This window comes from Athalia rosae, chromosome 2 (genome assembly GCF_917208135.1).
Source record: "Athalia rosae chromosome 2, iyAthRosa1.1, whole genome shotgun sequence".
Taxonomy (NCBI): domain Eukaryota; kingdom Metazoa; phylum Arthropoda; class Insecta; order Hymenoptera; family Athaliidae; genus Athalia; species Athalia rosae.
Window position 1 is genome coordinate 31,188,966 of NC_064027.1, and position 23,888 is coordinate 31,212,853.

Consider the following 23,888-nt stretch of genomic DNA (forward strand, 5'->3'; position numbering starts at 1 on the left):
GTAGTGCTTCAGTTCTACCAACTTGGTAATATCACAGTAATATCGCTACTCAGAACTCGTAGCGGTCGGGGCCGGCGAGGTGTTTACAACGGAATTGAGTCGGGGTTAAAATGTTAAAGTATGAACGCACTTAAGTGTATTTATTGTTCATTTGGGCTTCATTTACGTTCGCGTAAATTTGGTAAATTAACAGCAGAAAACAGGAACGTTTCTGATAAGTTTTGGAGGCAAAGTCTCTCAGGGCATAACCTACTAAACCACCGTAACGTTAATGGACTTGCATCAAACACACATGAAGCATCTTCTGCCGACGTTGAATCTCACTCCGGAATTATGACGAAGGCAAAGAAAGCTTTTACAGACATTAGCGAAGGGCCTAATCTAAAAGATTTCATAAGATCAGGTTGTGACTCATACGTGGTTGAGGTTGACGATATCCCTTATTTAAAACAAAGTTTTGGGAACAATAGAAAAGGCAAGTTTAGCTGATTATAGTTTTCATTGTAACTGACATCGGAACAATTGCTAAATCGTGAGAAAAATTTTTATTACAGTTTTCTTTGAGATTTATGGATGTCAAATGAATGTCAACGACACAGAAATAATTTGGTCGATTCTCAAACAAGCTGGATTCCAGAAGATCGACAATGTACAAGAGGCAGATGTTATTTTGATTGTGACTTGCGCCATTCGAGATGGCGCGGAACAAAAAATATGGCATAAACTGGAACACTTGAAGGGATTGAAACGGTCACGAACACAGAAAAACAAAGCACCATTGAAAGTTGGTCTGTTAGGTAATAATTACCTCAACACATGAGATTGCAGATGGATAAGTTAACAAACATGAAGTAATACAATTCATATAACTGCTAAATGTTTAGGATGCATGGCTGAGCGATTGAAGCATAAAATTTTTGAAATGGATCAAACAGTAGATCTCATAGCGGGTCCGGACAGCTACAAAGATTTACCTCGACTTCTGAGTATAGTAGAAAAAAACGACACAGCAGTCAATGTGATTTTGTCTTGGGACGAAACCTATGCCGATGTAAGGCCAGTCCGACTTAATCAAGATGCTGTCACTGCCTTTGTGTAATGCATATTCTTTGATACATCGGCACATAAAAAACCATAAAAAATTTGAACAGTTCTGAATGTTTTCCAGTTCGATTATGCGAGGGTGCGACAACATGTGTTCATATTGCGTAGTTCCGTTTACACGTGGTAGAGAGAGATCTCGACCGATCGAAAGTATATTAAATGAAATTTCTCACTTATCCGACCAGGGTGTCAAAGAAGTAACTCTGCTGGGGCAGAATGTGAACAGTTATCGTGATTTATCGGAATCAAAGTTTACAATGGGTGGAAATGAATCTAGCACTAAATTGTCGGAGGGTTTTAAAACCGTTTATAAAACAAAAACTGGTGGCTTGAGATTCGCCGATCTTTTAGACAAAGTTTCTCGCATCAATCCGGAAATGAGGATCAGGTTAGTGTTTTGCGAAGAATAGAATTTGTTGACACATTTGAAACAATCAATATCTTTCAGATTTACATCGCCACATCCAAAAGATTTTCCAGACGAAGTCTTGCGGCTTATAGCAGAAAGGCCCAACATATGCCGTAGTATACACCTACCTGCGCAAAGCGGCAGTTCAAAAGTATTGGATAGAATGAGGCGAGGTTATACCAGAGAGGCTTATCTTACTCTTGTCGATAAGATACGAGATATATTGCCAGGTGTCACTTTATCGAGTGATTTTATTTGTGGTTTTTGCGGTGAAACTGAAGAGGAGTTTGCCGATACCATTTCACTGATGCGAATCGTTAAATACAATATCGGGTATTTATTCGCCTACAGCATGAGAGAAGTTAGCACACTTACAAATCTGTATATCAAATGTCATTCTGTATCGGCACGTTTCCTATACAATGTTTGAAATAATTTCATCAGAAAACCACCGCACATCGGCGATATCAGGACGACGTTGAACAGACGGTGAAAATGAGCAGACTTCGTGAAATGATTCAGGTGTACCGAAAAGAAGCAGAGAAATTAAATCATGCGGAGATAGGTCAATATCATCTGGTGCTCGTCGAAGGGGTAGGTGGCAGCGGTTCGGTTGACTGTCTAGACGTTTCGGGAGCAAAAGCATGACCAAAACTAACCGATTTAGACAATTGTTTAACTGATTTCAACTTCTTCTGTTCAGAGAAGTAAAAAATCCGAGTTCTACTTGGAAGGTAGAACCGATGGAAACATCAAAGTCATCATTCCTGCCGGAGAGATAGAGGATAGCGGATCTTCGAACGAAACTCGTATTATCAAGCCAGGCGACTACGTGCTCGTACAAATACTGAACGGTAATTCACAGGTACTCAAAGGGATTCCACTCCATCATTCGTCAATTACTCAAAGCACTGTGAATGAAAACCGCCGAAAAAATACAATGTATGATCGCTCATAAACAGAAATGTTGATTGATTATAAATTATTAGGATTGTAATTAGGTATCAGTTTGTCAAACATTGTACATACATATATGTAGATATGAAAAAGAATAGATCTATATAATCATCCGTAAAAAATAAATAATCTTTTATTAAACAATTTCCAATCAGTTGATGTATGGCGAGTATATTTTACCTACATTTTTTGTGTCCTCTATTCAACGAATGGAGGGTTTATTGACAAAAGTGTTCGCCAATCTCATCGTAAGTATCTCATGTGTTCTGGGAAACGACGAGACAAAAACTTGGGCGTGATAAATCAACGTTATCGGTACGCTTACAGTTCCATGCGGCTGAAAGCAAATTAATCATCATATCAGTTGAGAAGAAATTTGATAGTTGCGGTCGGTCTTTGAGTTTTGTTAATTCGTGCTCGAATGTTGATAATATGATTTGAATATCAGCTCATGAGTATTTTTAGTATAGTCTCGATTATAAACTTGAACAGATTGACCAGTTCTGCAAAATATTACCTAGAAATATACCTAGTGTGCGCTAAAAGTGTTGCAACAATTTGCGAATGCCGCATTTTTTCATGAAATCATTGACTGAATTTCTCCGATGAATTTTCTCCGTTCGCTTCCATTCAATCAATTATTTTCGGTGATTGTATTCTTATCAAACTAAACTTGCTGCGCCAATATTTATCACAACATTGTCAGCTGTACGCTCGTAGGACGTAAGATCACGTCCTCTCGGTTGTTCCAATAAAGCAGCGAATTGATCCCCACTCGGGTAGATGCTCTGAGAGGTGCCCGTTACGATCCCATCACAATCTAGTTGACCTTAAAAAATAATTTCATAATTTTCAAAGCACATATATGCATCACAGGTGCATCGAACAATGACATTTCGAGCGTTCAATTCAGCACAACTAACGATTCATACCTGACAGAGAAGGTGATGCGCCTTTGCTCGACCCGTACATGCGTGTACTGTAACCCGAATCGTTATGCGTATCGTGTAAAGGTGGTGTTGGGCTGTAAACTGCGTTACGAGACCTGTACGGCAATCTGGCTATAGTCTCGTAAGGGACATCATTGGACGGCATCCCCTTCAGCGCTGGTCCTTCGTTAACAGGTTCCGGCTGTACGGCGTCGTCCTCACCTTCGCTGCTTTCTGAATCGTTACCTGAATTTTTCGACACGTTTCAAGACCAACGCCTCAATAGTGGCGGCGATTCAATAAATTGGATTTCGACGTTACCCTCTCCTTCCCCACGCCATCCATTACCAATTCCTCCCTGAGGCTGTACTCTAAGATTTTGGGAACTTTGGCTGTGGTCCGGACTAGTCGGTTCGCTACTTCCCGATCGCTGTCCTCCTCTCCATCCGTTATGCATTCCAGGTACACTTTGAAAACGCTGTATCATCTCGTGAACGCTCCGCCGACCCGGAGCAGCTCTGCGCCAATCGCCGCATGGATGTTCCTCGCTATTTTTGGAACGCGCGTTGACCACTCCCATGCGACGAGAGCTCGTCACATGACCATCGGAGCTCGAGAACTATCGGATAATACAAGCAAACGTGTTCCGAAGACCGCGGCGGAAAAATTTCAGATACAAAAAATCGAATGAACCGCTTGCCGAACATACCTGTGACTCGAGTACTTGATGTTTCGATCCGAGTGACGGTGACACAGCTTTTCCCAAAGGAGAAGTTCGATCGGTTTTTAGCGCCGCATCGAAACTTGGGTCGAGTCGGGAAGGTACATCTAAAACCCTCAATGCCGGTCTGACGGATCCACTTCCCGAGGGAAGGTCTCTCATGGACTTGCTGAGTCTAGGAATAGCGGGAATATCCAGATCATCGAGGCTTCCACCGCGACCCGGGGTTTCGCCGGGAATCTCGAAGCTTCGATCCTGTGGTCTGTCGTCGAGTAAGTCCTCTAAGGATCTTGCCCTGGTCGGAGGTTGTGGATTCGCATTGACGGGGCGCGGTGGTCTTTCACTGCGCCTACCGCGACCTCCTCTGGAAAGCCACTGTTGCAAATGCAAATGTCTTTCGTCGCATCTCGCCCTTTCGGCAACGACGCATCTGGTCAATTCGGAAATCTGACCTCTCGTACGTCGTTCCAAATTGGTGACTTTTAGATCCAGTCTTTCGTGCGCCTGATCTATGTGGGCTTTCAGCTCAGCTTTGTCTCTCTCCAACTTGGCTTCCATGTGTCGGAAAAATGGTGCGCAGTAACAGGTGTACCCGACACCCACCGGTCCCTTACGAATGTTCCCAGCTAGATCGAGGTAATACTGTTCCCCCCGCGCCAGAGGATCCGACGGCAGAGAATCCAGTCTCGGTTGAGGGAAAGCTTCGGGATCCGGATAGTAATGACACCCGTAAGGAGACCACTGTTTTCCAACGGCTTTTTCGAAGCGCACTTTGTGCTGTTTACCGCCCTTCAGTTTCTTTTTTTCCTTCTTAGAATTACCGTCTCTACTTCCGCTGGTACCGCTGCCGGTCTTCTCCCGTTTTTTATTCCCTTTGCCGCTTTTCTGGCGCGAGTCTATTTTATCGGTAAATCCCCGATCCATTGACTTATCGTCCTTGGATTCTTCGTCCTTGCCTTTAGCTTGAGCCCTGCTTCTACTACGGGCTTTACATATGATATCTAAAATTTCGGATAGATTTTTTCTACGTGCGATGTCCTTCGCTGTTTCCGCCTGTTTATTCCTCAAGGTTCTGTCGCAGCCCGCTTCCAACAGGATCCTCGTCAATTTTCTCCGTCCCATTGCTGCCGCGATGTGCAGGGCAGTGTCGCCGTTCTGACAAATGAAACGATTCAAAATGACTCTTCGGGTTTTAAGGTGACGCGTAAATACGTACAAGATTCTTCCGATCAAATTCAATCAGAGTTTGCTCTTCGACCTTCCCATTTTTCAAGGGTCGACCGTACGCTACACGCGAGTCGATCTCAATCCGATTTTTCACGGCATCGATATGCCTACGAACATAGCTACGAATACCATACTCACTTTATTCTGATCCGACACACGACACAACGCCGAGATGAGAATCCTTGTAACTCCAGCGTGTCCGTAGCGCGCGGAGGTGTGCAAAGGCGTGTCTCCGTACTGAAACGAGAACAATAGAAGCGAGATGATCGAGTGAACTCGGTAAAAATTGATACGCTACACGATCGATCGAACGACCGCCGCACAGGTGTACGCGGCAGGCGGATTATTCCGCGGCTTCTCAAGCAGCGCGGTAATTCGTTATCGGTGTTCTCCTTCTGCGTCAAATTATAAGTTTGCATACGTACTCGTATAACGCATACAAGACAACGGAGCGAACGAGTCGCAAACGTAGCCGAACGTCACGGGGGATCGCTTGTGGCACGCGAACGCGATATCTCTTCGATACAGACTTCCGCGGTGAGTGACGAGCGAACGAAGATCTAGAATATCAAAGATCGCGTCTCATTGTCAGCGGTCGACCGCCGCGGCGGATCCAGCCTTCTTTTTCTCGCATCATCGAACACCTTCAGGGGTATAATTCGATCCTCTTCGCCCAACCTTTGTCATTTCTCATCCGTCCGTCGCACGTGCAAATGATTCCAATGACATTACGATATCGACGACGACGACGACGACGGCGACAATATAATACCACAATAATCGAGACACTCACGTTGTTTTGTAGATCGGGATTACATCCTGCGAGAAGGAGTTCCCTGCAGCTCTGATTGTGTCCGTTTTGACAAGCGAGGTGCAAAGGTGCAAAACCGGTCAGATTGCGCGCGTGAAGGGGAGCTCTGTGAGTCCCGAGAGCTTTCGCAAGGGCAGAAACCGTACGGCTGTAGCCTCGCCAAGACGCTTCGTGGAGGGCCGAGTTCCCGTGCTGCAAAAAGAAAATCAGAATTACGCAATTGTACTCGGTTCATTGGAATAACAGACTGTGCAATATCTGGTATCCGGAGCGCCATTCCCAAAACATGAGCGGCTGAAGAGTCGCGCCTCACGCCAGAATGTAAACAACCCACGAAACTCGCCGGAGACGATAACATGCGTACACGTGTGTGCCGTGTCCGAACATCGGTTCATCGCTATCTTGGCAAATGGCAATGTCGTCCTTGCGACAAGAGTCGAGGTCGGGAACTGTTTTCATTCGAAATATTTGTATTCGGTAAGCGGCACGATTCGTATCAACCGGATCGCCGACCGGCGACGAGTAATTCCGACTCGTTGTCTGCAGAGCGCGACGTTTCAACCGGCGGTCGTACTTCGGGGGCCGCCTGTTGTAAACGTGAATTTACTCGGCTCGGCCCCTAGCTTGTCACCCCTTAAAATTTTCACATTTGCTTCCGAGACACCCCGCGCGACACGGCTGCAGATGGTGCCGTTGGAGTATCGGAGGATGCGGCGGGGAATTTCGAGCCCGATCTTCTTTCGCCGGAGCTCGCGTTCTCCTCGATCGTTTCTCCGTCGCTCGTTATACCCAACCCAACCCAACCCGTAGGCGTGCGTATATTTCTCACGTTCTCCTCCTCCTTCGGATCTCTTTCTCTCCTTCTCATTACCGTCCAACCTCGCCTAGCCCTCGGGCTACGTATATTCTGCGGATGTGATAAGTGTATACGGTATGACGCGCGTTGCGTACCGCGCGTATATCCTATGCGGTGAATTCCTCGTAGAAGAAAAAACATCGCTCGGCGGATTCGACGGATCAATCGAACGACCTCGTTTACGTACCTAGCAGATCGTCCGGGGCGACGTATCTCTTCACTCGGACGACTACCTCCTTCCTGCCTAGATCCGTGCGTACCGTGTATTGTACCTTACGCGTATATTCCGATTCGCGTACAAGTATTCGCCGTATACGATACAACCTATCGATACACTTGGCGCACCGCGTGCGCGTACAACGTAAACGATGCGGGTAATCCCGATTGCGAGCTCCGAACTCGCGAACCTGCACGAGGGACACGCGTCGATTCCCCGCACCTGTACGCAACGGTATCGACGGACCGACGACGCACGCCACGCACCGCTATCACCCCTATTACCCGTCATGTCCCTGCAGGAGGATACTCGTATACGTACGTACGTACGTACGTACATTCTCTCGTTTCCTCGGACTCGGCGACGCCGTGCGCTGTTGCGAGCCTCGCGTCGTCCAGCCGCAGCAGCAGCTGTAGGCTGTGGTCAATGAACCAGATGATATACCCGGTACAGGTATAGCGGGTACGAGCGTATGCCTGAAGCTACCGCCCGGTGACAAAAAACTCCGAGGTCGCAGTCGGTTTCTCTCGTTTTGCTTCGGTCGCGCATACGCGGCGGCGGTGTACGACTTCATTCCGCGTAGTTTTTATCGATCTACCCACGTACGTACGCGCCTCGGTCGATCGCGAAGAGGGCGGACATCGGATCCAGTTTCGGTTCGACGTTGTTCCCATGGAGAGGCGTACGCACCGGGCGTCGCGGCAGGCGTGTACGCGTGCACGATTTCGTCACAGGTCGAACCCGCCTGCAAATGAACGGAGAACGTATTCGGATGGAACGTGAGCAGCGCCTTCGCGCGGCTATACGAGCTTTCTCCGCTCGCGCGATTATTTCGTCGGAGATACGCCGTCGTCTGTCGAGCGTACGCGTACCGTACGCGTCGACGATACGCGTACAAGAACGAAGGTGCAGCTCGGAAGAGCGTCGTCCGCTCGACGCCGAGAGCACCGCGTTTCATTCCTCACGCGCCGTATCGTATTGTATCCGTTTACGGAAGGCTCACGTACACACCGTCGATAAACGCGTGGAGTTCGGGGTGGGTGTTTCGTTCAGCTGGAACGCGAGCGTACCTCGTGCGTCCGCGTCGACGACAATCGTCGTCCTCGCGACGGTCGCGCCCCGCGGACCCGCGTACACGCGTGCAAAGTACGACGAGACAAAGTATACCTAATATCCCGCGAAAGGAATCGGGGGGGGGGGGGGGGGGGGGAAGGTCTGAATCGAGGGCACGACGGATAAAGAAAGAAAGCTTTGCGTCGAAACGAACGGGAGGACGATCGCGACGGGTGGGCGCCGGTCGCATTCCCGATTCTCAGAGTCGACCCGAGAGTGTGCGGTACCTGTCCGAGATTCGGGGGTAACCCGATCCCAGCGGATCCGGTACGCGCCGAGGCGACCTCGAATTTCCCATTAATTGCACGAGGCGAGGAGAATAAAGGCGCACGACGAGAGATACGGTGTCGTACGACTTGCGAGCGATACGTACGATACGGAGGACGCGGACGAGCCACTCCCTCGATATTCGCCGAACGCCGAACGCCGAACGCCGAATAGCGAAGTTATCCCCGACGGGTGCGGGGTGAACCGACGTGCCTCTATATTCCTCGTACGTGTTCCTTATACGTTCCGCCCCTCCCTCGCGAGCGGACCCCGTGCAACCAGCGGGAGCGCTTACGCCTTCCACACGCCGATTACCCACCCGAGTACCTGTCATCCGTACACACGCGCGCGTGCATTCGTACACAGGTATACCGATACCTACCGTACCTACCTACGACCGCACCCGCTCCCACACCCACACCTACACCCGTCCCCGTCCGCCGCCAGTTTTACCTTCTTGTATGTCTGTACGCGTACACTTCGGGGTACATCCCGCGAGCGACGAGTGGTGCGTACATCGGTGCGACGCGGCTCGTAATATTTATAACCCGTTTCTCCGTTGGTTTTTTTTTTTTTTTTTATTTTTTTTATTATTATTTTTTTTTTTCTAAACCCTCCGTTCTCCATTTCCCGCTTCGTTGAGAACCGTCAAGCGGTACTCGATCGTCCCTCGATTGATCGACCCCCGCACTGCGGATTGCGTCGTGTTCGCCGACGCGAATCAATCAATGTCGAAACGACGATGAAACTTTGAAAATCCCGCAACCCGTGCGGAACGGCGAGTTAGGCGTATCGGGCGTAGCGGTCCGACACCGCCGATAAGGGATAGCTTTAGAAAGTCTGCGCGGAGAAAGAAGCGAGAAAAAACACGTATCAAGGTTACGCGCTGAGGTGCGCGCGAGAAATATCATATAAGGCGCCGCCGCTTTTCTCCCGAGTCCTCGATCGTTCGCTCTGTTTTATTTCACTTTTTCCAAGGGGCGTCGTATACGGCGCGTGTGTTTGTAGAAATCGCGTACGATTCGAAAACACGATTTCACCTGCGATCGGGATCCGTAGCTTATCGTTCTACCGTTATTGAGGCCCGACGAACGTCCTCGTTATCCTACCGACCCCCCTCCTCCGGCGCGTAACTTCTGAAAATACCATTTCGAACCGGCGCCGCTGCTTCGACTCGTTGCGGCGAGCTTTACATTTCCCGCGAGAGTGAAACTGGATCGCGGACTTTGTACGGTCGGGTTGTACGTGTACGGGTCACGCTCGCTCCGACTTTCTCCGTTCGACGTCGTTACGGGAGCGGATCGTCGCGAGTTGTGTCGGTACATCGTGGATAGGTATACGCGCGTACGTACGTACGTAAGTACCCCCCAATTTTCAGTTCCGCCGCAGAATCCGAAAATCCGCATACGCCGCGGTCACTCGGCTTCTTCTCGTTTCTGTAACGTTGTCCGCCCACCGAATGATATTCCCGCGATACACCGTGACGGATCTACGGAGTGCCGCGCTAATGTCATTGCAAACACTCGTGCGAGTCGGACGAAACCCTTTGCGGTCCGAGGCGCCGGACTCGAGGTGCGAAATACTTTGCCCGGCCAAGCTGGGTCCTCTCCGAGGCTTCCGGTCCTCTCCGAGGGCGTGGTTTCGTATCCCACTTCTGACAAACCTTTTTTTCCCCCTCCTTATTCTCCTCTTTTTCTCGGCCCCTGGCGTCACCCCTCGAAAGATTTGCACTCGCTTCGGAGACACCCCGTACCTACGACACGCGTACGTATCGCGCATACCGTACCGACACCACCACGCCCACTTAATGCTCGATCCGCGGAGATCGCACGATCAAATTCGATTGGCGCGATTGAGCGATCGCGAAATTATCGATCCGACCAAGGACGTCCGCTAATTGATCGCACTTGTAGCCGAACGCCGCCTCTCCGGGGTCTCTCTTCCCTCTTCGCGTCGAAGGGAAGGCAAACAGTTTTGAAAATTCCCATTACTTTCGACGCGAGTCGTTCGATCGCCGAGCGCAACGAGATTTTTCTCAGACGCTGCCGAGTTCTCCTCTTTGGCTGCGGCAGTAATTTGCCCCTCGCGGACGCACGTCTTGCGATTTCCCCCTTTCTATTCGGTATGCGCGGTGGTGCGGGCGCGGGTGGACGACACACGCGTCGGCGAAACGAGGAATGTCGCAGCGAATATCGCGAGAAACGATCGACTCCTTTCTACGTACAAGCGTACGAGCGCGGTGCGCTCTTCGCGTTGCAGGATCGTTCGTTCGGTTTGCTTTCCCCCGTTTCCGCGAGTCGTTCGTACGGACCCTTTTGCTCTCTACTTCGGACCTTTGCGGCTTCGAGGACTCGCGGGTGCAGCGGGGAGTCGATATCTCGATTTCGCCTTCGCACCGACCGCTGCAGCGCCGGCGGCACTTGTCTCTATTCGGGCGAGGGTGCGACTCCTCGCGCGACGCGTTCGGAGAAAAGAGTTCAACTTGGCGATATACTTACGACGGTGTCCTGTTTGCCGATATCGGCGCCATGCTCGAGAAGAAGTTCCACAACGTCGAGATGTCCTTCGGCGGCAGCTCTCTGGAGCGGGGCCGAACCCGACTGCAACAAAGTTGGAAGAACCGAATTAAAGAAATCTCACCGCGTCGCCGGGGGACGTGCAGCGACGGGGTCCTCGACGCGCGACCGCCGTAGGTGTTACCCGTCGCGTCCGCGTCCGCGCGCTTTCCAACGCGGGCGTCGGCGTGTACGATCCGTCCCGGTTTTCGGGGGTGCGCCTCGGAGGGCTAGTTCGCCCTCGGGGTCGCAACCGCCGAGCGACCGTGTGGCCTAACGGATAAGGCGTCGGACTTCGGATCCGAAGATCGCAGGTTCGAATCCTGTCACGGTCGAAGAGAGGCTCTCCCTGTAATATTTTGCCTCGTTCCACCCCTACGCGTATGCAGCGTTCGTACGTATGCGACGTTAACGCGGAGCAACTGCGACGTGCCGGCATCTCCTCACAACCGCGTCGCGTGCCGAGTTTTCGCGGCGTAAAAACGAAATCAACGTACGTTCCGGCGATAACGAATCGCACGATCCGACAACGATATACCGCGACGGTGAAAATCGCTCCCTTTCGCCCGGTTCGCGCTCCCCACCGATTTCGATTCCCTTTGTACGCTGCACGTTGTTTCGCGAGCATGCGGTAAATAGGCGCGGACACACCCACGGCATACCGCACACGCTACATCGTAACCATGCGTGCGCGATACACGTGTAGCCGGGGTGTGGGTACACGTTGACGAGGATACGCGCAGCCTATTCGTACGGACATACGGTGCGGTTTGAACCGTGCGGAACGCGAAGCCGGCCGGCCGACCGACCGACCGACCGACCACCTCTGACCCTTGGCGAGTCCCTCCGTCGGTCCGTCCGTTCGCGGCAACCTGGCTGCGGAAAAACGAGGAGCCGAACGGAAGAACTAAGCGGGAGAGAAGGAAGCGGTGGAGAACAGCCCCCGCCGCATCGCATCTGCGCGTACACGCGTATACCTGCTCCGCATCGTGAGCGCGCGTACGCAAATTATCTATCGGGCGGCCTGGCGGCGGAACAGGTATGTGTCGCGCGTCGGCGGTGTCGGGCGATCGCAGGTTTCGCTTTTGATAGCGGGTGTTTTCATCGATTACCCGAGCGGGGATAATTGCCACCCTGCAACCTCTACCGACGCATCGGCGTAATGTCCACGTGCGACGCGACGTCGGGCGACGCACCGATACGAGAGAGGATGAAAAGCGAAGGATCGTTGTTGGGAAGCCCGTTGAACGGTCGAACGGTCGAACCTTTGTCGCGGAATGAAAGTCGTCGAGTGTTGTTGCACTTGGCGTAGGTATGCGTACGACGAGCGCGACGCCGAGCGCATCAACGGTGTACAACCAAGACCGGTCGAACGGGTATCGTTGTCGCTTCTACGGACGGACGTACGCGCGATATCCGATCCGCGCTACAAATTACACGTATTATACCTGTACATAGGTAGAGGAGAGGAGTTGTACGAACGAATCGACGCCCGGCCCTTGGCTCCGGTATCGTCGTTTGATTCGTCGTTTGATTCGTCGTCGCCGTCGTCGCCGTCGTCGTCCGTTGCACTGACTTTTTAGCGCAAATGTACAAGCACGTCCACGCGGTACGAACGCCGTACGTGACCTTGTCGCCGATGGAACAACGATTATACGCGTACGTACGTACGTACGTCGCTCCGACTTATCCACGATACGGTGCACAGACGAACGGGATTAGACGCGATCGTGGCTTCGATGCGAACGTTGAACGTACGCGGATCAATTCCACGACGTATGAATCTATCTGCATCGGTATATGATACACGTGACATTTGTGTCTTAATTTCGAATACCGCGCGCGCGACTCGACTTTTCGATATTTCAACTTGATTTCATACGAGGCTGTAATTCGGATCGACGAACGACGTACGCGGTGGCTCAAAACCTCTTCGTATACAACTACTAACTATGGTATACGTACGATATGACTGTACGCGCGGCGACAAGATTCCCATACGTCTCCGATGTTTGACAATTTATGGGGGGGGGGGGGGGGGGACAAAAAAAATATATATATATATATATATCCCTACCCGTATGATACGAATAACGAAGTGATTCGGAAAAGATACGTTTTATACGTGTTGCGACGCCACGTCGGATGGAGAAAATGGAAAAATTCAACCATACCTTGCACCGTGGGTATACACGTGTTCCTATACTACGGTATAATCCCGCGGTCACGCCGCGATAATCCTCCTTCGGCGCTCAAAGTGTCGGATCATTTCCCGCGCAAGTTATACAGGTATACCGTGCGTATACCTACGTTGAATTTGAAAATTGTCTAGCTGAACGAAAACAGAAGCCTAGCCGGTAATGGTTCGCTTCGACGCCCCGTCCCGGCAGGGGGTGGAGGTTTTTGCGGGTTGTAGGTGGAGGGGGTGGTCGACCCGACGCACGTTCGTCACCGTCGCAATTAGCCGGCGGTCACTCATCGGAACCCCGATGTAAATAGAGAAAATTGTACAGCTGGTAACACACACACACACACACACACACACACACACATAAAAACATTGGATTTATTTACTCACGTTGTCAGCGGCGTTTACGTCGCTCCCATGCGATAAGAGGGTCGCGCAAGCATCCGCGTGTCCTCCCGCGGCAGCTAGCAGAAGCGGACTCGTTCCTCGCTGCGTATATGTAATTAGAAATCGGGTGGACGATGTAATTGAAACAACATCGAGGCTCCCCTTGTTAAATTCTAGTTATAGCTAGGCTATTGCAATTGAATCCACGTGGTCGGGATACCCCGCGCGGCGACCGATATTCTCGTTGACGTATCGCGGAAGGAAGTACGCACCGCGTACAAGTACGTACGCACGTACTCGTATCGTACGGCTGCACCCGCGGCCTCAACTTTGTCGATACTTTCGAATTTTTCCCCCCCTAAAGTTATAATACATTCAACTCCTCGTCGATTATCGAGGTTTTCCAAGAACTGCACCTTGAAATTCGCTAACGACGCTGCTCGGCGTTGAACGAAATTACCGCGAATGAACGAAATTACCGCGGTGCGTCTTCCTTTATACATACATATGATTATACGTGTGTTCCGCGTGCACGGCTCTCCGATCGTTGTCGGGAATATTTGCGAAGCGGTCATCGTTCGCGATCGATCGCGTCTCACTTGCGACGGCGAGATGGAAGAGCGGTGGTCGCCGTACGTCGGCCCTTCGATATCCGTAGGTACGTATGTACGCGCGCGCGGTGTGTCGTACCGCAATTGTACCGGCGAACAAATGTAACAACGCCGTATCGTTCGTCCGTACGAATATTACCGACGTCGAATACCGCGGAGAGGAATCGGACGGAGTAACGGTAACCGCGCGCGTTTATACGATCGCGTTATCGGTACGATCGATCGGACTACGTGAGATTCCACTCCGTCCGTCGATCGTCCGATTTCGTACGTGTGCGACGTAAATTGTACAGATTGTCATTCGTCGTCGTCCAAGTTATGTGAAAAGCGACAGCTGTGGCTGCGCTCTGGCTTACCTCGTCCGGAAGCGGTTTTACGGCGTCGTCGAGGAGGCGAGCGAGACGCGGGACATCGCCACGGAGAGACGCCTCGCGCACCTTCTCCGCCATTCCTGCCACGCATCTGCCAAGGAACGGAAACAACAAAGAACACCGATTATTTTAGGGAAAATAAAACACTCGGGTACACCGTCCGTATACTCGACCCTTCCTTTCCGAGGGCGAGAAACGGGGGGTGGGACGTCTACCCTTTCGCGCCAATATCGCGTAACGAAGCGGTAAAGTCCGCGAGTCCGCGAGTTCGCTCGCAGGAGGTAATCTCCGGAACTACGTAGCCGCCCGATTTCAAATATTCGATCGCATACGCGTATTCACCTGTACTGTATCTCTTCGTTACAAATATCATACTCACAATTCGTAAGCGCGTGTAACACCCCCGTCCGCGCGAGCGTACATATCCAGGAGAAGCTCGGCTCTGGTCTTAGGCATGACGCGATATGAAAACGGAGCGAGTACGATTGAATTTATAAGTGGCAACGATCCCTGTAACGTATACCTATACGTTACGCGCATCTCATACTGTACGCGACGCGCGACGGTGCGGCTACGATTCATCTCCTGTGCAAATATTGGCATTTATACGCCTACGTACGTACGTACCTACGTACCACGTGCGCGTATATACCGTACACCTACGCGTGCACGTCGGAAAGACGAGCCCGATATCCGGTCGCGTCCCGCATAATAATCCCCGCTCGACTGCCCCGTCGCGTCCCCGTCCAAGTATAGGTGTACGCACGCGTGTACGCACGGTACAGCGTAAACGAGCGGAGCGTCCGTCGGAAACGCGAGATTCTATTTTCGTCACGATCTGTCTAGGGTTACGACGCGGAACCGATTCATACTCCGTTCGATCCGTGACGCGCACATACGTTCCATTCCAATGACCAAGCTGTACGCCGGTTTTAGTTCAGCTATTCAATCGCAACCCTAACGGTTGCAAGAAAATACCGATGACGGATAGACGGCGGCCGAGCTTCGCGCGTAACGCAACGCCAATTGGTAATACGGCGGTAGTGCGGTCGCGCGCGGATGCGATTCCTCCAACGAAAGTGCGCCGAAATTTGCCGCACGCACGCACGTATCGACGAGCAAGAAATCGCGCTGTCGCGATCCGGCGTCAACGAGTCGGTGGAGCCGTGGAGCCGTGGACGAGGAAATGAATCCTACGCGCGGTAACAGTACCCGCGCCCACCCCGCACCTCTTCAACCGAGACGGGGGAGTGAGGCGCGGAATCGCGGTGCGTGGTTCGAGCAATGATTCGGTGCCCGCCGTGGCGTGCGCTCTACATTCGGTACACCAAGGACGAGAGACGATTGTTGTTGCGCCTACTCTGCAACGGGTATAAATACCGGACGCGAACGCAGCTCCCGCGTCTGATTCCACATCGTTTTCGCTTCGCAGGATCCGGTATACCTCCGACCGTTCGTGGTACGAATCGTCAGAGATGGTCGTCCGGACTTTCGTATCGAAGTTACGCTAGACCGCGGGGAACAACGACGGACGCGAATTACATTTACGCGTACAACCCGAAGGATGTATTTATTTCAAACGAGTCGAACGATCGTGTTCAGCTTACGGGGTGAAACGAATAGCAATCCGTGTGTTTGCGGTTCGGAATCGCCGCGATAAGATTATACCTGCCAAAGGGCGGTGGTGACGGTGACGTGTAATTATTGTTTCCACTGCATTTTCACGAGTGTTACATCGGATGCGAAAAAGTCATACGGTCAAAATTATACCGAGCCCGATGTGGCGAAACGGGAACAACCTCATCGTCCTTACGTGATTGACGCGCAAAAATAAATAACAATTTGATACCGATGCACACGTAGGTAGGTGTAGGTATGAAGTCGTGCGTGCGTGCGTGCGTGCGTGCGTGCGTAGGTATACGTATATATGTAGTACGTACGTATGTACGAACGTACGTACTTACATGTATCTCTACAAGCGCCGGGCATTTCGATGAAAATATTTTCAAGTAACACCATGATGATATGATAATTGGAACTGATTTATCGCAATTAATTGCGTCGTACTCGTTGTGCAGATGACTCAACTCCGCTTACGATTAGCGAGTAAATAAAGAGTTGCAATGAAGCGAATCGAGAGTTACTCGTATCAACTATTCTATACGGTCGGATGAAAAATTCGTGCTAAAACTGGGGCACGAGCGCGCGCGAGGTTTTCTTTATTCGACTTTTGTTGATTTTACGACTTTGTCCTTGGAATTATTCGATCGTCCCGTTGCGGGCGTTAACGGTGTTTGAACGAGAGACGAACGATGAACAAAACATGTCGCGTTTGTTCGAATATACATACGTCTGTACACAAACCGTGTTCGTAAGTGGAGGATGTAAACATTGCGCGATTTCATTTAGGTTCGCGCAAAACTATCACCAGTCGAGTTTACAGCAGCGCCACAGCAGAGGTAGGGGGATCGCATCGACCGGCCGCGATCCGTTCTGATCCACGGCGTGTTTACCTCACAAAACTGACACAGCCGTTCAACGATGATTTAACGATAAACGAGACGCGTTGGCAGTCCGAAGGAGTTAGCGGTTAGAACTTGGCATGCAATTATTTATCCTTAACGCGTCTCGATTATTGTCCTTTTCTCACAACACTCATTTCGAATGCATCAATGGCAAGTGTTTACTCTGTCATCGACGGAGATCGTCCTATCCTGTTTAATTCACCGTGTCGTTTCTCTGATCAAAATAACAACATCGGTCGTGGTTTCTACGATATTATCGACAGATAGATTCTAATATTTTTGGTAAACACGCCGCCGTGGATCATAACGGATCGCGGCCGGTCGATGCGATCCCCCTACCTCTGCTGTGGCGCTGCTGTAAACTCGACTGGTGATAGTTTTGCGCGAACCTAAATGAAATCGCGCAATGTTTACATCCTCCACTCATGAACACGGTTTGTGTGCATACATACGCATACCGCAGGATCTACATTCCGGTGAAATTGCCGACGCGACCGAATTTTCTAAACAAGAACGAAATTCGAGAAATCCTCATTTTCAGAAAATAATGCACGTCGTACGGTGTCGTCTCCTCGTGGGATGCGAAAAAAAGCAACCGGAAGCGAATGGAAAAAAAAAACAACGTAGAAATACCATCTATGTATGTACACATTTACCTGTATACTACATTCCAATTTGAATATCCGCAGGCCGTGGGTGACGATAATTAATCCTTAATCAAGAACCAAACGCACTGAAAATTCACCGACAATTGCACGACGGTCAACAGTTGATGGAAAAAATCGACGTAACCTGCACTGTGCTCTCAATTTTTAATCACGGTACGATGTTGATAAAGCTGATTATGATTATCGCGATGATGGGTAAATACTCCGTCGTACGTATGTACGTATAACCAAAAATAACCTTCGATCGAAGGCACCGAAGTACCTGCTTGGAAAATTTTCGTATCGGAGGTAACGCTGCCTAACCCAGCGTTCATATCACCGAACCCCACTGCACACAGCACTCCATGTATGTCGTACGTATACGTATGTACATACGTACACCTGACCACGTATGGGTATGCCAGTTTCTACGTTACACGGCAACTTCACAAGCATCCGAGTCACAACTCTTCTCTCACTTGTTGAATATTTCCGCAATTTTTTTTATGCGCCACTCTTGGTTAGCCCGATCGGCGTCACAAAGTTTAAAAATCACGATTTTCGATTAACCGAAAAACGAAATTTATACCGTGAAAAATTACGAACGTAACTTGCGATTCGATTTAAGGACTCTTGAACGACGCGATCGTAACAGGCGTCGCGATGCGTGACGCGAGATCAAGAATTGGACACGAACATAGATACCGGATAGCGATGAAAACATCGCCACGAGAATCACAAATAACGAAACGCTTTTTGTATACCTCGAATACAACGATGACCAGAATCATGTCCCCGAAATGATAAACCGTTACAACATGGTTACGAACACCTCCGTCGAGCGACGTCGCGACCCCGACGAACGGACGGTTGGCTAGAGACTGGACTGAAGTGAACACCGTTCCCAAAGGATCGACGGGTCCTCCCTCTCTTCCATAGTCGCAATACCAACGACAAGGGACGGAAGAACTCCTTGGAAGCACGTACGTACTATACATACATGCTCCAAGCTCCAAGCAGACGGCGAATGTCGATGGAATTCTCGGTCACCGCCGAAAGTATGAAATCACTGATCTATGGAAAAACGTGGATTATAGGTAGGTCCGTACTATACGTAGGTAGGTATGGGTTACCATACGTATCTCTCATTACGGGTCCTAGTTCATTCATTTTCTGTAGCTAAGCGACTCAACATTTTTTCATGTTCGTCATTGTCCACGGATCCTAGGTTGATTATTTGTATTACTGTTGCTGACTTCCAAATGCTCTTCCATGTAGGAGAGTAACATTCTCAATTTATTCTTATGTGCTCGATTCCTGAAGATTCTTCTTATAAAAAAAAGGGTTATAAATGAAGCAGGCAGATTGCAAATTAATGAATTAAGATGCATATGCATACGAGTTCATCATGTTATTGCTGAGATACAGATCGTCGTGATGTGAAAATCGTTTTTTTTTTTTTTTTTTATGGACTCTCTGAGTTGTACCTCTGACTGTGAGACGTCATTTTATTGTTGCCTTTTACAGCCACATTTGTAAATAGGGATAGTTCTTACAAAGTTCTTACGACGTTATTGTGTTTTGATATACTCAAGATTGATTCATCGATTCCACCTTCTAACAACGACCAGCAATGTTACGGCGAACTGTCTTCCACAGCTTTCCAGACTTTTATGCGGATAGTATCACACTTTCAACGGTAAGAAAATCCCCGAAATTTCCAAAGAAATGTGCAGAAAGAATATATTAACCATCATGCGCCACAATGGGTTAGTCATTAGTAGAAAGTCGTCTTTTTCAAGAGGTCTTCCAGTCACCGTGGGCACATCAATGTATACATACCAAATGATTGATAAATTTATTGTATCATTTCATGGAAGTGTGTAATTTTTTTGGTCTCAATTTTAGTGATACTGCTGCACATTTTCAAGACTGATTAAAAATTTTATGAACATATTCGAGTAATGTTAAACAAAGCTAATAAGTGATGCACGAATCATTGCCAACATGCACACTGAGCATCTCAACAGCTGCAAAATCTTTTACCATAATCCTATCTCTTAGAATACAACAAATGATTTAGGACTTCCCGCATCCATCTCCAGGCGTTTGTTGCTTTGTTGCAAAGATTTTATATTCAATCTCACTTTTGTTGTATAATTATTTAGAACTGTCCAATTTCCACAAATTTGTGTTATATCATCGTGAGTCAACTGCTCAAGATCTTCAAGCTCAACCAGGTGAGGAAGCTCTTACAGCAATGTCCTATCAGACTGAACATTGTCCGAGTATTAGTCTCTACACAGGAGAAATAAATATGGGTATTGTAGTACAAATGAATAACTATACTATAACCCTTTACATAGTTTTATTTGCGTGAATACTTATGTTGCAAACTACTGTTTTCAACAATTGCCATCGATGGGTAGCAGATTTAATACCGAGAATTGAGCATAGAAGTGAAACGTTCGAGAACCACCACGTTCTTCAAACAAGAATTAAAAGCTCTTACCTTTGCATTGGTTTTAAAAAATACCTTTTTTTTTTTTTTTATGTCAACTTCTTATGTTGTGTTTTGAACTGTAAGAACTGATTTCTGCCATCACAACTAAAGTGACTACAGATGATTTTTGCCAAAAAATCCTTACAATTAGTTTTGGAGATATTTAGTATATACATATGTGAATCAATGAGAAACACTGTGTATACCTGTCGGTAAAAAACTAATTATTCTATTTCCGCCGATCTTTCATGAGTAGACAAAACCCAATAATCATAATTTTGCTTGAAGCAGGCAACGCAAACCCATCTAACGAGAAGTTGAAAATTATTTTTATTCATCATCGTTATATTAATCAGGGCGTATATTTTATTTTTGTAAGGCGTCGGATAATAGTTGTGGTCAACTGTTATTGGTGTGTACAAACGCCGGAGTGCAAGCGAGGGAGCATTTGCAATGCCTTCGGTGAGCGCATTTGTGAATAGTTTCTTTGACTCGCCGCGGGGTCTATTAACTGAACTATATTACTTAGTGAGAGGGCGCGAGCTCGCGAGACTTTGTAGCTGGGGTATAGCCTGGGGACTAGAGTCCTGTAGCTGGCTTTACGAATCTTCGATCAACCGCAGAGACCACCGTACGTATACATTGACAACTCTGCATCAGCGTGTCACGACTCGTCTTTTTTGGGAACTTTCAATTTTCACATCCAATCACACAACTAGTTACCATTAGATTTTTAGTTTGGAATAACATTGTCATTGTTGTCATCGCCATAGTCACATCATCGGGGAAATAAGTACCGACATTTGGATAAATTTGGTAATTTTACAATTGTTAAGTAAAAATAGATTGAAGAATCAAAATTTTGAATTGTTCGTATACCACATGCTAGCACATTCGCAAAAACAATTCACTCCATCTTCAACGTTATAATAATTTCATCATTTTATGCAACTCTGCATCATATCGTCCGATAAAAGGTGGTTTTTACAGAGATTTATCCAAACTTGTGCTTGTAATCTTTCGTCTTTTTTCCTTTGATGTCAGACATCTGATTGTGAAATAGAACGCGATTGAAAAGAACCTGTCACATCGACTTGAAGCAGCATTTATTCTGGATAAAACAATGATGAGTAAAATACAGTTATCACTTCAAATCTTCTGACTTTTCAATAGTTTTCAGATTTTTTTAAATTTTTTAAATTTTTTTTGTTCTTTTTTTTTGGTGTTATCTCTTCATTCGTTACTTATATAAATGTATATTATGGTGTATGTCAGTGTGTATTACATATGTGAAGAACCGAGCGTGCGCGCAACTCAGCAATTTCAACTGATTCAGGTAGTCGGGCACCTGAAAAAAAGAATTTGACAATTTATTTCCTATACGTAGATCCTTTATGTTGCACATACGAAATTACGGTTACATATAAAATTTAACTGTTGGGCTAATTAACGTCAATGTGCAAAATATATACAACATATTGTTATGTTTGATGATAAGTCTGCTGTGAACTGTCATCGGAAGGTCAAATTGAGCAATTAAGACTTATAGCGAATCAGTTTAACCCCCATTGATGAATCGATGGAGCAAACTTACGGATTTTAAGCTTCAGGTTTCGCTAGCGGGGCATCCTTTTTTTCCTCTGCTACAAGGGCAGGGGGTTCTTTCTTCTCTTCTGGCTTTTCAACTGGTTTCTCATTCACTTTTTCAACCGGTTTTTCAGTTGATTTTTCTTCTGACTCCTTCTTTGGCGCAACCTGTTGACAATTATGAGGTGAAATTATGGATCACAATGGTGGATTGAAATAGATCAATGAAATAGATATTTCTTCTACAAACATATTCTTACCTCCTCTTTACTGGCTTCGTCAAAGTTTTCAACCAAGTCCGGAACTTCATCGTCTTCTTCTAGGGCAGCTTTCCCTACCGCACTCCCAGCTACGGAACTGGCCAAACGCTTAAGCTGGGTCAAACCCTCTGGCCCGAGCTGACTCAAGATACCAGGTAACATTTCGGTGATTTGTTTATTTTCGCCGTGGCCAGTAATGGCAAAAGTATTTGCAGATAGACTCGCTTGAGCTTTGGGATTGTTGAAATGAATGACAGTTCCGTCGTCCTTAATCATGTTCACTTCCTCTATACCAGGAATAGTATTTACTGACAGCTTCTTCAGAGAACTCTGAAGCTTTTTATCATCAGTTGCCGCAGTGGCATGTACAACCTGCAAAGCAAAGATCATAAAGATATTCAGTATAAACTTTATTTTCTTTGTTAGACGACTTGACTAAAGACGGGCGATTTGACGATCATCTATTTACAAAGAATTAATACCAGATTGCCGACTTGTTTTAGCTGACCTTGACGTGCAATTCTCTTGATAAACTAATCACATGCAACAAGGATTATTTAAATCTATTAGCGATCGTAAAGGATTCGTATATCAATGGAATGAAAGGCTACGATAATAATCTGATAGGCTGCGGCCTTGAAATTCGCGGCGAAAGTGTAGCCGGATGTATAAATCACATTGAATTACATTTCGAACATGCGAAAATACTGTTTTGTACAAATTAAAGATTCTTGCATATTAATAAGCCATCAGGTTTTGATGGAATCAGGTGGAAAAGAATTATCTGATGAAACAACGATGCTGATCGTGTCCCGTTATCACCACATATAACTGTATCAGAGTAATTTTTGCGGTGTCAAAATCGATAGAACAACATTCAGGAGGAACTGTTTGGACAGGCTATCGAGTAAAAGTGTACGAATGATGTGATTTACCTTCTTCTTACGACGGGGTGTACCCTTGCCTCCGATTCGCACTTGGGCCTGCAGTTTCTTCAACTTTTCTGGGTTCATATTAATTTTATCAACAAGTTATCACTATGACTGATAACTTAACACGATCACAGACGATTAATAGTATTTAAAAAACGCCAAATTCCAGGCGAAAAAATTCACTCGGAACGGCCGGCAACTGAAACACGTGCTCACCGTTAGCTAAAGGGGTCAAGAAAATGGAAGTGCGCTCGTATCTCTCCTTCCCAAACAAGAGTTTCCGCTTTGTTATTCCACATCCGGTTAAAAACCTACGAAAATCATATGCGAGCAAACATTTGTTGATCAAATCCAACGAAAATATAGATAAACTAGTCTCAATTATTCCGAAATATTTTAAACCTTAGTCCGTTTAGCGTGACAAATTTCCCAGTTAGTTTATAACCTCTATAACTGATGCTGGTTTGATCGCAGAAATTCACTCGATCATCAAACTCATATTTAGAGAAGAGTTAATAATTAACTGTAAGTAAGTTTAATAATAACGATTTCAATTGGGATATACTTTACATATCTTAACACTGACTCAAAGTCAGACACTTGTGTTATCGTATTCGAAATAGGTTGGGTTTTTGAATCATAATTGGCGGCCTACAACCCTATATTGAAAATCATAAGTTAATACGCCTGCTTGCGTCCAAAATTCAAATC

The 23,888-nt window shown here is 47.7% G+C and overlaps 3 protein-coding genes and 1 non-coding gene across 16 annotated transcripts; 2 read left to right on the forward strand and 2 right to left on the reverse strand.

Moving 5' to 3' along the window:
- The first annotated feature begins 19 nt into the window (after window positions 1-19).
- On the forward strand, window positions 20-2,614 carry LOC105688467 (mitochondrial tRNA methylthiotransferase CDK5RAP1). The gene is made up of 7 exons (XM_012404826.3): window positions 20-475; window positions 555-797; window positions 885-1,095; window positions 1,169-1,492; window positions 1,553-1,874; window positions 1,958-2,107; window positions 2,217-2,614. Exons 1-7 carry the CDS (start codon window positions 121-123, stop codon window positions 2,469-2,471), a joined length of 1,860 nt encoding a protein of 619 aa, XP_012260249.2. The 5' UTR covers window positions 20-120; the 3' UTR covers window positions 2,472-2,614.
- LOC105688466 (ankyrin repeat domain-containing protein 6) lies at window positions 2,582-21,347 on the reverse strand. Of its 13 annotated transcripts, none has more exons than XR_002305810.2 (11): window positions 15,103-16,583; window positions 14,709-14,814; window positions 13,745-13,843; window positions 11,110-11,211; window positions 6,141-6,350; window positions 5,486-5,584; window positions 4,109-5,275; window positions 3,721-4,018; window positions 3,403-3,645; window positions 3,000-3,299; window positions 2,582-2,807 (listed from the first exon to the last, which is right to left on the reverse strand). XR_002305810.2 is itself a non-coding variant. In XM_048651421.1 (10 exons), exons 2-10 carry the CDS (start codon window positions 14,799-14,801, stop codon window positions 3,133-3,135), a joined length of 2,478 nt encoding a protein of 825 aa, XP_048507378.1. In that variant the 5' UTR covers window positions 14,802-14,814; window positions 18,660-21,347; the 3' UTR covers window positions 2,582-3,132. The 13 variants fall into 13 exon arrangements, 11 of the variants coding, with proteins under 11 accessions (XP_048507378.1, XP_020709287.2, XP_048507377.1 ...); XR_002305811.2 differs by having other exon boundaries at window positions 2,988-3,299; XM_048651421.1 differs by lacking the exon at window positions 15,103-16,583 and adding an exon at window positions 18,660-21,347 and having other exon boundaries at window positions 2,582-3,299.
- Window positions 11,429-11,501, forward strand: Trnar-ucg. The gene has a single exon. It is a non-coding gene; the product is annotated as a tRNA-Arg (tRNA).
- Window positions 21,348-21,487: 140 nt separating the features above from the next.
- On the reverse strand, window positions 21,488-23,422 carry LOC105688527 (transcription factor BTF3 homolog 4). Its single transcript, XM_012404918.3, has 4 exons — window positions 23,181-23,422; window positions 22,246-22,617; window positions 21,993-22,153; window positions 21,488-21,746 (listed from the first exon to the last, which is right to left on the reverse strand). The coding sequence occupies exons 1-3, from the start codon at window positions 23,256-23,258 to the stop codon at window positions 21,998-22,000; spliced, it is 606 nt and encodes a 201-aa protein (XP_012260341.1). The 5' UTR covers window positions 23,259-23,422; the 3' UTR covers window positions 21,488-21,746; window positions 21,993-21,997.
- Window positions 23,423-23,888: the final 466 nt, after the last annotated feature.